Raw genomic sequence first — 16,273 nt, forward strand, 5'->3', positions numbered from 1 at the left:
AAGTGCAGCATCCGGTGTACTACGTTAGCAAGCGACTGGTAGGAACAGAGTCCAGGTACCCCGTGATCGAGAAGTTGGCCTATTGCTTGGTACTTGCATCTCAAAAGTTGCGACCGTACTTCCAGGCGCACCCCATTAAAGTCCTTACCGACCAGCCCCTACGCCAAGTCTTGCAAAAGCCGGAGTCATTTGGTCGACTACTTAAATGGACAGTAGAATTGGGACAATTCGAAATCAAGTATCAATCGAGGTCTGCTATTAAGGGTCAAGCTTTGGCGGATTTCATTGCTGAATGTACTGGGATTGCAGATATTCCCGACCAGCAAGAGCGCGAAACTGGGCAGAAAGAGGATCTTCCTACTTGGCAACTTTTTGTTGATGGGTCGTCGAACGAGCATCATTCAGGAGCTGGAATTATATTGGTCACGCCGGAGAAGCATCGAATTCATTGTGCACTGAGGTTCGGATTTAATGCTTCTAACAATGAGGCGGAGTATGAAGCCTTCCTAGCAGGCTTGCGCTTGGTTAGAGATGTTCGAGCCCGATCGGTTGAAGTGAACAGTGATTCCCAACTGGTGGTCTACCAAGTCTTAGAGGAATATCAAGCAAGGGGCCTACGCATGATGGCGTACTTGAATAAGACCAAGGATCTGCTAGCACAATTCGAGGAGTATACTATTAAGCTAGTACCACGGGAGCAGAACTCTAACGCAGATGCTCTAGCAAAATTAGCTAGTGCAAAAGATGCTGAAACTCTAAATATAGTACCAGTGGAATACTTGGCAGAGCCGAGCATTAATGAACAAGAAGCCATGCCCATCACAATAGTTGATACTTGGATGACACCCATCATTGCTTACATTGAGCAAGGAATCCTCCCAGATGATCGTAATGAAGCAAGGAAGATTATGAGGCAAGCTGCTAGGTACATTATGATGGATGGGGTGCTGTATAGAAGAGGGTACTCTTTGCCTTTACTCAGGTGCATCGCACCCGACCAGTCAAAAAACTTATTGGCTCAAGTGCACGAGGGATTCTGCGGAGATCATGCTGGGGGGCAGAGTCTATCTAAAAAGATTTTGCGGCAATGATTTTTCTGGCCTACAATGAATGAAGATTCTATGGAGTACGTAAAGAAGTGTGATAAATGCCAGAGATTTTCTAAAGTACCCAGGGCGCCTCCGAATGTCTTGAAGCAAATGCAGAGCCCATGGCCTTTTGCAGTATGGGGCATTGATCTAATCGGGAAACTACCCAAAGGGAAAGGAGGAGTACAATTTGTAGTGGTTGTTGTGGATTATTTCACCAAGTGGACTGAAGCCGAACCACTAGCCACGATCACCTCAAAGAAAGTGTTAGACTTTGTGGTTAAGAATATGATATGTCGCTATGGTCTGCCCAAGAAGATAGTGTCTGACAACGGCACTCAGTTCGACAGTGACATATTTACCGATTTCTGCACTCGGCATGGCATCACAAAAAGTTTCTCCTCAGTAGCCCATCCACAAGCCAATGGGAAAGTTGAAGCCGTAAACAAAACTTTGAAGGATACTCTAAAAAAGCGTCTAGAGCGAGCTAAGGGTGTTTGGGCGGAAGAATTACCGGAAGTCCTTTGGTCATACAGGACTACTGCCCGGACAACAACTGGTCATACCCCCTTTTCCTTGGCATATGGGTATGAGGCCATGTTACCTGTGGAAGTAGACCTACCATCTCATCGAAGAACAATGTACGACCAGGAGGAGAATCACCAGTTGCTAGCTGAATCTTTAGATTTCCTTGAGGAGAGACGAGAAAAAGCAAGCTTGAGAGTTGCTGCTCATCAGTAAAAGGTGGCCCGCTATTTTAATTCCAAAGTCAGAGATCGAAAGTTCCAGGTCGGAGATTTGGTCCTTAGGAAGGTGTTTATCAGAGACCCAGCGACTGGAGTACTAGGACCAAACTGGGAGGGACCGTATCAAATTGAGCAAGTCTTGCCACCCGGCACTTACAAACTTGCTCGATTAAATGGAGAGCTCATCAAGAACTATTGGAATGGCGAGCACTTGAGGAAATATTATCAATAAATACTGCTTATAGAGCAGTAGCTTTGTATCAAGTGTTTAACTTGTTATTTAAGTTTGTTTATGAACTGGCTATTTGCTAACCAGTCATGTTATTTTGAACAATGTTATTTTGTTTGAGACTCGTAATTAGACACGTTTTGTCCTTTTTTTTCATGAGTAATAAAAGAGACCACGCGCAGTGCGGTCGAATCTTGCTACAAATCTTGCATATGTGTTGATTATTCTTGCTTTGGCAGTGTTCAACTGTCATTACAACTTAAAACAAAAAAGGTCTTCTAAAAGAAATACTGGGTAGTGTTCAACTAGTCGATGTCCATCAGATGAATGACCAACGTTTAAATAGTTGCATGTGTTTTACAGTGTTTAACTACTGAAATATCTTATGTATATTCAATGTGTTTCACGAATACTAACTGCTCGAACAAATTCGGTCAAGTAGCAAGTGATCAAGGATTTTTCAACCCTCAATCACTTGGGGGGCACATAGGGTATACTGGTATATACTTCAATGCAGGCTATAAGAACACGAACAAAGATATTTGTTTTCAGGCTGACTTGTAAATCTTTGAAGTCAAAAGGGTCGTTAAGCTAACTTGTTTTACAAAGCTTAATTTGTTTTCAGGTTAAGCTAACTTGTTTCACAAAGCTTAAGTAACTTAGAACTTTTTTCAAAATTTTAAGTTAGAACAGATATTCGTGTGACAATAAACATTATGCTAATAAAATATTAGAGCAATAAGAGTGTGAGAAAGTATACTTAGTATGGACTTATGAAATGTCTAGAATTTCTAAGTTAGAAAACTAAGTACTCACATGAAAACATAAGGCATCTATCTATGTAATAAAACTTTTTAAAGATTAAGTCTATAAAAGTAAAGTGTTCACAGCTCGGCCATACGAGCAAAAGTACATAGCAAAATAGAAAATAAAGTCTACTTGTCAAACTGGTCGGATGGAGGCCTCTCTGGTCAGATGGGAGCTCACTGGTCGGCTATGGCAGGTTGATCAATGCCCTCCTCAGCGTCAGCTACTTCTTCCGGTCGAAATGACAGTGTGGGGGAAAAAGGTGTAGTGCCAGCAGGATCAGCTGCTTCCTCAGCAGCCTGTGCCTCACATTTCACAAGCTCTTCTGCCTTGGCCTCCTCTGTGAGAAAGTCGAGGTTGATAGGCTTGTTCAACTTCCACACCTGGTAAAAGCAGTTGAAGCAGATTTCCTCGTAGCGAGCAAGATCGGCTTCTTTCTCTCGCTTTAGCTCCTCAGTCTCAGGAGTCAATTCCTCGTTCTCGTGAGTCAGTTTCTCCAGCCGATCGGTCAACGACTTGTTGGTTTGGGTTAGTTTGCCGTTCTCGTCAACCAACCCCCTAAGAGACTCATCCAGCTCAGCCACATTCTTCTCTAACTGCTCCAATTTGGATTTAAGATCCTTTTCTGAAGAAGCCAAAGTCTCCATTTTAGCTTGAGCCTCCACTAGTTGATCATTTAAGATCTTGATCAACTCCTTATAGTCTACCGCTCGGTGCTGAGCGTGATTGATGGTGATGAGCGTCTGCATGGAAAACAAGAGGTTACTACAAGTACAAATATAAATAACAAACTGTCTTGTGATAGAATACTTACATTCACCAACTGAGTGAGCCCTCTTTGTAAGACGACATCAACACTAAGCCGAGGAAAGGATTCAAAGCTTTGAATTGTTGAAGCGTCATGGAGAGACTGGTCAACCACTTCCTTCCCAATAGTACCGGCAGTGCGAAGGGCCTTACTCAAGCCAGTCAGGCGAGTAGGGGTTAGGCTCGCAGAGGGAGGAAGCGAGTAAGGGGTCAGCTGTGAGATTGCAATCAACTCCTCGGGTTGTCTCCCTTGGCTGGGCGGAGCTGTCCTTGGGACTTTGCTTGGAGGGGCGTAGCCACTTCCTTCCCCATATTTCCTTTTTTGGGCAACAGAGGTGTTGAATTGCCTGAACATCTCTGAATCTGCAAAAGAGTAAACACAAGATTTGTTAGTAAAAAAAAATAAAGCAAAATGTGGATAAATACTTTACAACTACCAAACAGCTCTATGAATCCCATATAATCAAGTTGTTTAAAACCAAACATCTCACTATGACTACTAGACCTGAGTTTAGGATTTGGTCGAGGAAGTCATCATCTTCATCAGATGATGAGCTTGAGTCTCCATGAAGTTGGATGGTCTTTCCTTTCCCAGGCTGTGTGGGAATAACACGCCTGCCTTGGTCCTCCAGCTGGGGCTCCCTAATGATGAGGTCGCCTGGTCTGCGAAAGTGGGGAGATGGTCCAGGATAGAACTGATCAGTCACTACCTCAGTATCAGCATTGGACTAGTCAGTTGCGTTCGCCTCCTCAGTAGTACTCTCTACCGTGATGTTTTGGTTACTTGGTAACAGTCCCACCATCTGAAGATTATCCATAGTAACCAATTCTTTCACATCCTTATCCTTGGTGCACATATTAGCCAACTCCTCTGCCCAGGCACACATTTCTTTGGTAGGCAAGGGTTGGTGAAATGGACCCGCATGTGTAAAGGCCAAGTTGTTGGCCTTGATGTCCGAAGTGAGAAAATACTCTGTATAGTATTTTCCAGGATTCGACTTGTGAGCAATACCGAGGAGGTATTTAATCCCTTTATGCCTATGTAAGAGGTGAAAAAAACCTGTGTTCTTGTGGCTCAGGTTGGTTCGGAAGTCGAATAGGTAGTGTATTTCGTGAGGAGTAGGTGGATCCCAGCCTTGCAGGAAGTAAAGGATGTATAGGGCGGACAACGCCTGAATCCCATTAAGAGTGATCTGGAAGGGAGAGACATTGAAATAGTCCGCCATTGACCAAAAGAAGGAATGTAGCGGGAGGTAGCTCCTGCGTGTACATGGTGCCTAGACCAGGCACAATAAGGTCCGCCAGGCCTGTTAGCTCTCTGGTGAGGACGCGGACATATCACATTAACCCCTCTCAGGCCCAAGGCTTGGATGTGTTTTTCGAACATCCCGAGGTTAAGTTTCGAAGGTTTGGCGGTAAACCAAGAAGGTGTTTCTTCTCCTTCCTTTCTTGGTTTTTGGACAGCCAAACGCTGAATCTCGATAGCGAATTTCTGAGTAATTTTTCTCCGAGGTTTATTTGGTTTTGGCATCTGGCGGGGTGGTCTTGAAGAAGCCGCAGTTCGGACCTCACTGCGTTCCACCACTTTCTGTACCGCTCTGCGAGCTACTTGAGGATCTTGGTCCTGTGGTAGTCTGTTTGATTTCTTTACCCTCATTTTTGACTGTTCAGCCTGTTGATGGAGGAACTGCTCTTCGTGAAGGAAACATAAAGCAGATCGAGGAAGGATTTTCTTAAAACGGCGAAGGCGATCCTCAGGAGTGCGACTGCTAGGAGAATTCGACGAAGAGTCGCTGCTTTGAGGAGTATTGCTCGATTGCGAGATGGAAGTGTCAGAGTTTGTATGGTTGTCACCTCCCCTATAGTCAAAGCGATTCATCTACAAAAAATAAAAATGGGGAGGTGAGTAACCATACAAATATAAATCAATCAGTTCAACAGGGAAATGTTCATTTTTCTACTTAGAAAAAATTATCTATGTAGTAAAGATATAGCATGCATAAAAAAAAAAAATATTTAGTGCCTCAAAGTGCTTAAAGTGTTAAAAAAGGCTAGTGTCCGAGTGGCCCGCGTGATGTCCGAGCAGACGCCTTGGGATGACCGATCAGGTGCCGTGCCTGCCAAGGAGCTGATGCGCGTGTGTCCGAGCATCATGTCGAGAGGCTGAGCAGATGCTTCGGATGATCGATCGGGTGTCGTGCCTGCCGAGGAGCGCAGCAGGTGCGCTTGGCCGAGCGGCTGGGTAGGGGTGCGTCTCTTGTGTCCGATCGGTGCAGCTGGTCCCGAGGGGCAATTGCGAGATGCGCGTTCGAGTGGGGCATGTCCTCCGAGCGGCTAGGGCGTGTCCTCCGAGCGACTGGCCTAAGCATCCGAGCAGTGGGGCACTAATCCGAGCCTAAGGCGCATCCGATCGGACTAGGCTAAACATCCGAGCAGCCCTAGGCATATCCGCACTTGCAAAATACAAAGAGCAATGGCCAATCGGCCATACCACAAACCTCAACCCTAAACCTATGCCGAAAAACAAAAGCCCTAAATTCCATCTAGCACAAACACATTTCTTCACCCAAAATACACAATATCAAGATCAAAAGGGGTGATTTGAAGGGTTTCAAATGTTCTTGAAATCCTATATACCATCCATTACCCATAAACCCATATTTATGATTTAGGTTAAAATAATTCATTTTTCTTTAAATTTCTATGAAATTGAAGATAAAATTGAGTTACCCATAACCTAAACAACATCAAAACAGCCACAAAACACATTGCATTTCAAATATTCATACATAAATTAAAGGGAAAGCTCCAAGGAGGGTTTCGGCCAGCACACCTATTTTTCTTGAAGTTTTGAAGAAAAAAAAAAACAACATAAGTGAAGATGAAGGAGAAAGACTTACCCAATCTTGAAGAACCCTTTGATTTGCTGTAAGAAATGAGAGCTTTTCCTTTAGAATCCTTGAACTTTTCAGCCAAGGAGGAAGCTTATGGGGTTTCGGCCAAAGAAGAAAAAAAAAGATGAGAGAAATTTTTGCTTTTTTGCTCTCTTGTGCTTATGGGAGTATGGGCATGTATGAGTCTATTTAAAGGAAAAAAGTGGAAATTGCCACTTATTTTTAGACCCTTAGAATTCCTTGAGTATTTTTTCTCCCCACGATTGTGAGCAGTTAATTCCAGTGATCGTGGTCTGCTGTGGATTCGTGGTCTGTTGCATGGACGGGAAAATGAACAGTTGGGTTTTTATCGTTCCGTCTGCATGGAGAAAAAAGTTTATTATGCGAGAACATCATATAATAAACTTGGGGGCCAAATGTTATCCCCAAAATTTGAAAACGATGACGTGGCAATAGAAGTGACAAATGGTAAGGAATGGATGGGTAATCTGGCTTAGGAGTGATCCGGTGGACCAGTGAAGATTTTTGACTGGCCAGTCAAGTGTCATGGCCGACCAGCCATGACCTTGGCCGATCAGTCATGCCCTTGGCCGACCAGTTATGGGCTTGTCTGCCCAGTTAATGTCCTTGTTCGACCAGCTATGTGTATGTCCGACCAGTCATGCGTTTGTCTGCCCAGTTAGGTGATTGTTTGCCCAGCAAGGTGCTTGTCCAACAAATGAAGGTTTGGCCGACCAGCCTGAATGTGATATGGATCGACTAGACAGAGCAGGACTACGCGAAAGATCCCAGAAACGACTTCAACAAGAATCGGTCTTAGCTTGCGCAGAAATCTCTCAGATTATCCCATAAAATTAGTGTACTGCTGTATTTTAAATATTATTATTAATTAAATATAGTGAGAATAACAAAATATCCCGATTTTGAGGGACATCAGCTGTACGATCCTGAGCATATAAATACAAGGCTCATGGCATCATAAAAGGGTTAGATTCTATTTATCCAGGGAGAGAGTAATTGTATCTTGAGAGAATTCTTGTATTCTTTTAATCTGCACTGAAGAAACTCAGTTGACTCAGGTTCATCTGATCTTGAGTGTAGATCTATAATCACAACTCTAAGTGGATTAGGCTGTTACCAACACATTGGGGTTGAACCACTATAAAAATCGTCTGAGTCGTTTATTTCTCTTAAAGGTTTTTGTCGTTTTGACATCTACACGTTGTTGGACAAAAACGCAGTCAACACATAACATACTTCGATTCAGCCAAATTATGTTATAGGTTTTTTAATACATGTAAATGATAATGGTATGGTCTAAGTAAAAGCCGCACTTATGGATTAAAACTGTAATGATAAGCACTTCATACAAAAAATATCTATCAAAACATTACACCCATCAAGGTAATAGGTTTTTTAATATATACTTGATCATTGATAGCTCACACGTCCTTTGTTGTTGTTGGTTTTTTGTTTGGTAAGTCATGAAACACTCAAACTCTTCTCATTTTTTTTTATTAATTTTCCCAGCCCCTCAAACTTTGAAAGAATCATAGTTAGAAAACTTGTTCGTCCCGGGCTTCTATTACCATACTGCTTTTAGTTTTAGTACTACAAAAAATTACAAGAAAATATCACTTTTGCATTAAAAAAGAAAAAGAAAGCCAAACAGCTCAAAACTATGTATGACTTTAACATGCTAATTGCAAAACTATACACAACCCATATTTACCATTAAGATAGAAGAAAAAAAAAATGATGATAATTAGAGTGAGTAGTTCTCGTAATATTATTATAATTATATAGTTATAACTTGGTTTTTATATTCTTTGTCGACGTGGTCACCTTGCCATGTCCAAACAATATCTTTCAACGCCGGTCTAACGTCTTCATCACAAAACTTGGCGTACTCCAAGGTGTCGCCGGCCGATTTGGAGAACTCCACGACGGAGACCTCCGGCGCCACTTCGAACACCTCGGCTGTCACCGAGAGCTTACCTTTTCTTCCCTCCGAAGCTCCCTGCAACCTTATCTGGAAATCTTTCACTTTCGCCACCTTAAAGCTCAACCCTTTTGCCACGGCCTCAAGCTTCGCCATTATTGCAGTCGCCGAACACTTGGACGTGAACATGGACCCTGTTTTCCTCTGGCTTTCGAACAAGCTCGACAGATCAAAGCCCGATGACATCGATGAGATGAACTCGAACGCGTTGAAGAACTTGGGCGACGACGACGACGTCGTTTTCCAATCTTCTTCAGAAACAGGGCCAGGGGACTCTGCTGGGGTTGACGAAAACGCAACCGGTCTCGAAAACCCTCTGTGGAACCAGGGGACTCGCATGATGCCCGGAATCGTGATTCTCCTATCCGGGTCGGGTACCAGCAACTTACAGATTAACCGCTTGGACTCGGCTGATAACCACGGCGGGCATTCGAACTCGCCTCTGAAAATTTTCCGATACATTTTCATGATGTTCTCGTCTTGAAACGGAAGAAACCCAGCGAGAAGAACGAAGAGGATTACTCCACAGGACCAAATATCGGCCTTGGGGCCGTCGTATCCCTTCTTCCGGATCACCTCGGGTGCCACGTAAGCAGGCGTCCCACACTGGGTGTGAAGGAGTCCGTCATTTCGGAGCTGCTCCGGCAAGGCGGAGAGCCCGAAATCGGAGATCTTGAGGTCGCCGTTGTCATCGAGGAGGAGATTCTCCGGCTTCAAATCTCGGTGGGAGACACCCCTGCTGTGGCAGAAATCGACGGCGGAAATCAACTGCTGAAAGTAACGACGGGCGAGATCCTCCCTGAGCTTGCCTCTGGCGACTTTAGCAAAGAGCTCGCCACCGCGGACGTACTCCATGACGAAGAAGATCTTAGTCTTGGTAGCCATGACTTCTCGGAGCTCCACCACGTTCGGGTGACGGACCATACGCATAACCGAGATCTCTCTTTGGATCTGGTCCATCATCCCTTCTCTCTTAACCTGGTCCTTCTTTATTACCTTGATCGCCACACTTTCACCGGTTGCCATTTCTTTACCGTAGTATACCTTTGCGAAGGTCCCTTTACCCAACAGCCTCCCCATCTCATATTTCCCGAACACGACATGTCTTTCTTCTCCCATACTTTTTTTTTCTTTTCTTTTCAATTTGATAATATAAGGTGCTTGGTTTGAGAGAAAGTGATTGCACTATTTTCCATAGAAAATTTTAGACAAGGAAAAGATAGGTTTGGGGTTTGGGAGGAGGAGTAGTAGTAGTAGCACTGATGAGTAAGGGAATCCAGGATAAAACAGAGGATATACTGATTTGAATGGATTCCATGAAAAGGGGTTAATATCATATATGGGACAAGTAGCACAGCCTATTACGTTAAAGAATGGTAAACTGATTGGGATGGAGAAATAAAGGTGATGAAGAGAAGGAGGGCTGGCCAGCAGCCATTGGAGCACCTGGTTTTTTCCTCTGATTAGACTCTGAAAGCACATAGAATGTAAATCGCTTACTATTTATACATAATATATTTATGGTGGAGTGGGGAAGTGGGGTACTTCATACACATATTAATAAAAAATATCTTGAAATTTCTACTTGACCTACTAGTGTGTCATACCAGTACAACCAATAATACTGAATAATTCAACCTCACTATAAATATAAAAATATAATAAATATTGATGAAAAATATATATTTATATTTGGGTACCGCCATAGTTTTAATCACTATCTATATCTATAAGTAATTTTAATATTTTTGGTACAACCTTACATAATAATGTATAATTGATGAAAAATATATATTTATATTTGGGTACCGCCATAGTTACAAAGAAGGTCTCTTAAATTTTTATAAAATTTTGATTAATTTAAAATGCTGGAATTATAATTTGTATATTTTGTCGTCGTCGCATGTTTGTTTGTTTCAATATTTATAAGCGAGTGCAAATCGTTACTTGAATTCTCATTTCAAAATATTAAATTATCTAAATTTCCTGAAAATTTATAAAATCTTTTATAATTACAAAATATATTTTCATGTAAAAAAATTAGAGATACAATCTATTCATTTATCAAAAATACTAAAAATATTAAAACCAATCCTACCCAAAATATTTCCATTATATTTAGAGTAATGCTTGTGTAGTGTGTACACATATCATCGCTCATATATTAAATATATATATTTCTAATGAAAAAAAAGAGGGTCTTTTTCTAAAGTTCATATTATCGTAATTATATAAATTAAAATTTCTCAATATCTATTAAGTTGTGTCGTCTTTCTCCTACCGAATAATTTCTCATAAGGTGCCAAAAATAATATATTCATTAAAATATGTATGACTTATTTATTCGATAGAACTCGTTTTTAAGTTGTTTAATTGTAGTTGATCTAAATTAATACAAGTAGCAAGGTACCTGAAATAAAAATTAAGAATAGCAAGGCTTTATATAATTATTTCCTCACCAACATCATTAGCCTAGTCAAGGTTCTAATCACACAATCTGTTATAACAAAATAAGTAATTCACAGTGAAAATACTTAAAAAAATTCTAAATTAACACACTTTAATACCTAAGTTTTTTTACGACATAAATACTTTCCGTCACTATTTATTAACAACCGTAAGTACTTCACCGTTACATGTCACTTAAACTATCAGATTTCGAGTTTTGGTTATTAGACCACATCATTTAAAATTATCTCAGTCACCTTTTGCCTTCCACATCACTAAAACATCCCCAAACCATATGCTATATCATTATTTTTAAACATAATTAAAATTAAAATAATTTTTTCTTAATTAAATTAAATCGAATGATAAAAATTGATATGTGAACAAAAATTATTGAAATTAAAAATTATAAAATGATATATTATTAAATAAAATTTTGATATAAAATTAAAACATTAAGAAACCGATAACATATTCTTGTTTTTAAGAAATAAAAAAATAGAACAATTCTTTTACTTGAATAAAAACTAAAACAAATTTAACCTAAAATACATCAAAAATTAAATTTGAACATAGCCCTAAATATCTCATCTTCATCTTCATCTTCTTCTTCTTTGGCTAGGGCTGGGCAATGAGAATAATTTGTAGAAACCTAGGTTAAGGTGATGGACGAAGGGGGTAGAGGCTAAGGGACAGTCACAAGGGGCAACACTTTGGTGATGGATCTTCGTTTCAATTGGGTGAAGCCTGGCATGCGGTGGATCTCTTCGATTTTTTGGGAGCGACAAAGTTGAACGTCTGGGTAGATCTGGGTAGTAAGAACTTCTAGCGCATGAGAACTTTTGGAAGCATATCTCCAATGAGAACCAAGCCAGGCCCATTTTCTGTCAAGATCTCATCTTGTACCGTCTTTGTCCCATTTTCGTCGAGATTTGATTGCATCCCCTCTCTAGCTTCTTTGTCCCAAGCTTGGACCGAGTGGTGTCAAAATTGGTAAAATGTGTTTCCTTGATCTTTTTCATTCACCTTTAGGTAATATAGATATACAATATTACAAGCTAAAGTCTGCCTACAGCGATGTATGTACCCTAGAATTATGGCTATTATCCCATTGACCAAATCATAAAGAGATACACAAAATATACATATTCTAAAAATAGAAGATTATTGTGATATTCTAATATAATCTTAATACCCCCGTCAAGTTGGAGCATGGAGATCACAAATGCCCAACTTGCCAAGTAGATACAAAAACTTGCGCTTGCCAAGGGCCTTGGTGAAGATGCCGGCAAGCTGATCATCAGTAGACACATGATACGTAGAAATAATACCATCACGAATGGCATCACGCACATAATGACAATCAACTTCAATATGCTTGGTACGCTCATGGAAGACAGGATTTTGAGCAATGTAGAGGGCCGATTGACTATCACAATATAAGTGCATGGCTGGCGAATGTGTGACACCCAAACTTGCAAGCAAAGCTTTGAGCCACTTCAACTCGGAAGTGACAGCAGCCATGGAACGATACTCAGCCTCAGCAGAAGACCAGGACACTGTATGTTGTTTCGTGGTCTTCCAGGAAATCGGAGAAGAGCCAAGAAACACTATCCAACCAGTAAGAGACCGTCTAGTCAAAGGACACGTAGCCCAATCTGAATCACACCAACCTGTCAGAGATAATTCACAATCAGTGCGAAGAAGAATGCCTTGACCCGGACACCCTTTTAAGTAGCGAACCGTATGAAGTGCCGCATCCCAATGATCTTGACGAGGGTGTTGCATAAACTGAGCCAAGATATGAACAGTATAAACCAAGTCTGGACGTGTGAATGATAAGTAAATAAGACGACCCACAAGTCATCTATACCGTTCAGGATTGACGAGCAAAGGGCCTTTGGCGAGAGCCAATGTGTGATTCTGCTCAATGGGAAAGCCAACGGGACGAGACCCCAATAAGCCAACTTCAGCAATAATATCAAGTGTGTATTTTTGCTGACACAAGAAGATGCCCTCTGAATTACGAGCAACCTCAATACCAAGAAAATATTTCAGGACACCCAAATCTTTCATATGGAAACACTCATGCAAATAGGCTTTGAAATGATCAATAGCGGAAGCATCATTACCAGAAATAACGAGATCATCAACATACACAAGAACATTGAGTTGGATCGATCCCTAATGGAATGTAAACAAAGAATAATTTGAATAAGACTGAAGGAAACCATAGGTCTTCAAAGAAGCAGCTAACTTAGCAAACCAACATCGCGGAGCCTGTCGTAGACCATACAAAGACTTCTTGAGACGACACACTAAACCAGGATTGTGAACGTTGAAGCCAGGAGGAAGTTTCATGTAAACTTCTTCATCAAGATCACCATGCAAAAACGCATTATGAACATCCATCTGATGAAAAGCCCAATTCTTGACTGCTGCAACTGCTAAGAAGGCGCGAACAGTGACCATTTTCGCAACGGGAGCAAAAGTTTCATTATAATCAACCCCCTCAACTTGATGATTGCCAAAAATAACTAGACGAGCCTTAAGACGCTCTACTTGCCCATCTGCATGATATTTGATTTTGTAGACCCATTTAGAACCAAGAGCCTTTTTATGAGGAGGTAAAACTACCATTTCCCAAGTGCCATTAGTTTCTAAAGCAGCAATTTCTTTCTGCATAGCCTTGCGCCAACCTTCATATTGCATAGCTTCTTTAAAGGAACGAGGCTCAATGCCGTCAGTGATAGCTGCAAGAAAAGCACGGTGTTGTGGAGAAAACTTATTACAATTCACATAATGTGCTATAGGATAAGAAGTACCTGAGGAGCTGGTAAAAGACGATGAACACTCAGATGGACTTGAAGATTGTACAGTGTGGGTAACAAAGTCACGAAGAAGAACGGAGGGACGCTTATCCCGCAACCCGTGCCCCAAGGCATCGGCAGATGCAGGAGGCATCGGGGATGGGCGTTCCAGCACATTATCAGTCCCAATTGTAGGGGTTGCATGGTCATCAACCAAAACAGACTCCAAGTCATCCAAAAAATCAACATTAATCCCCACATTAGAATCAGATGGCGGCGAGGAAGGAGTGGGCACTTGAGAAGTAGAAGCAGTCTCGTAAGGAAATTCATTTTCATGAAACTTTACATCTCTGGAAACAAAGATGTCACCAGTCTGAAGGTCATACAATTTCCACCCTTTCTTCCCATGTGGGTAACCAATAAAAACACACTTCCTACTTCAAGGAGCAAATTTATTACCTTTAGCCTTTTGATTGTGAGCAAAAGCTAAACAACCAAAGACCTTAAGTTCATCAAAATCAGGTGCCTGGCCAAAGAGCATTTCAAAGGGAGTTTTATTTTAGAGTAAACCAGAAGGATTTCTGTTAATAAGATACACTGCACCAAGCACACATTCTCCCCAAAAAGTAATAGGAAGATTTCCTTGAAACATTAAAGCACGACCCCCATTAAGAATATGTTGATGTTTTCGTTCCACGCGACCATTTTGTTGAGGAGTCCCAACACAGGAGGTTTGAAAAATAATGCCATTTGTATCAAAATAATCCAACATGCATTTAAACTCCGTACCATTATCACTCCTTACTAATTTGACATGTGTTTCAAATTGACGGGCAATCATAGCAAAAAATGAACAAAAAATTTGATAAACTTCTGATTTTGAACGCAATAAATAAATCCATACAGCTCTTGAAAAATCATCCACCAAAGTTAAAAAATAATGTGCTCCACACGAAGAGGGTATCTTATTTGGGCCCCATAAATCACAATGAATAAGTTCAAAAATTCGACGAGCTTTACTATCACTAACAGGAAAACTATCACGTTTTTGTTTTGCTTGAGGACAAACATCACATGCTTTATTCAATTTCTTTCGAGAAGTACTAGAGGAAATAGCAGGAACTAATTTGACGACTCTATCTGATGGATGCCCGAGACGACGATGCCACAACTCAAAATCTGAAATCTCTGGAATCGTTACCGCACACACTGTAGGAATCCGTCGAAAATAATAGAGTCCATCCTTGCGTTCACCGGCTCCAATCAGACTCCCCGAGCATAGGTCCTCTATAGCACATAAAGAATCAGTGAATTGTAAAAGGCATTTAGAATCATCAATTAACTGTGACATCGAGATTAAGTTACAATGGAACTGTGGTACAAATAAAACATGCTCAAGTATCAACCCATCAGTCAACAAAATGTGCCCAGCCTTAGTAGCAATGGCATGTGCACCGTTAGGTAACCCAACAGAACATTGCAAAATAGGATGAAGGTCCATCAAACATGATTCAGTGCCAATAACATGATGAGAAGCGCCAGTATCAATAATCCAAGAAAAAGTAGAGAACTCACCCATCATCTGATCAGGCTGGCGATTATTTATCATATTCAATAAAATCTGAACCTGCTCCGGTTTCAGATCATGCAAAGAAATGCCAGAAGGCCCATGAGAGGAAGCCATTGAATCATTCCCACCACTAGCCACAACATTGGCAGCAATGACCGTGGCGGCCACGGCTTTGGGCCGACCACGAGGAGCAGTCGGAGGAGGCGCAGAAGATGGTTGTGCATTGGGTCGTGCACTGCCTTGGACGCCACGATTCCGATCTTCCCACCAATCTGGATATCCATGCGTTTTGAAACAAGAATTGTCATCATCACCCGATCACTTACAAACAGAACAATACAATTTAGATTTATCGGGACGGGTAAAACGAGCCTTGGGTCATGTAGTTTGGAGAGCAAACGCATGGATTTCCTCCTTGTCCGCTCTATCTCGAGCAATACCCCGAGACTTTTCTTCCTGAAGACATGCTTGATACACATGATCGAGATCAGGTAAAGGAGAAGTGGACAACAAATTAGAACGTACCGTTGCATATAAATCATCGTTGATGCCAATGAGAAATTGATGGAGTTTCTCCTCCTCTCGATCCGCAGCGAACCGCCCAGCAAGATTACAAGTACACTTACCACAGTCACACACATGGAGAGGTTTGAGACGATCCAATTCATCATACAATCCCATCAAACGAGTATAATAATCATCAATAGACATATTCGAAGTTTGCTTACAGTTGGTAATATCGGCCCGCAATTGTTGAAGGCGAGGACCGTTGGCCACGCAAAAACGTTTCTCAAGATAATCCCAAAGTTGTTTGGCTTCATCATGAAAAGGAATGGAGGCCGCCAATTTGGGATCAAGAGTCCGCAAGATCC

The 16,273-nt window shown here is 41.4% G+C and overlaps 1 protein-coding gene across 1 annotated transcript; it reads right to left on the reverse strand.

The window, feature by feature from the left end:
- Positions 1-8,127: 8,127 nt before the first annotated feature.
- Positions 8,128-10,038, reverse strand: LOC133803741 (CBL-interacting serine/threonine-protein kinase 25-like). Its single transcript, XM_062241856.1, has one exon. It carries the CDS (start codon positions 9,690-9,692, stop codon positions 8,370-8,372), a length of 1,323 nt encoding a protein of 440 aa, XP_062097840.1. The 5' UTR covers positions 9,693-10,038; the 3' UTR covers positions 8,128-8,369.
- Between the last annotated feature and the right edge of the window lie 6,235 nt (positions 10,039-16,273).

This window comes from Humulus lupulus, chromosome X, assembly GCF_963169125.1.
Source record: "Humulus lupulus chromosome X, drHumLupu1.1, whole genome shotgun sequence".
Taxonomy (NCBI): Eukaryota; Viridiplantae; Streptophyta; class Magnoliopsida; order Rosales; family Cannabaceae; genus Humulus; species Humulus lupulus.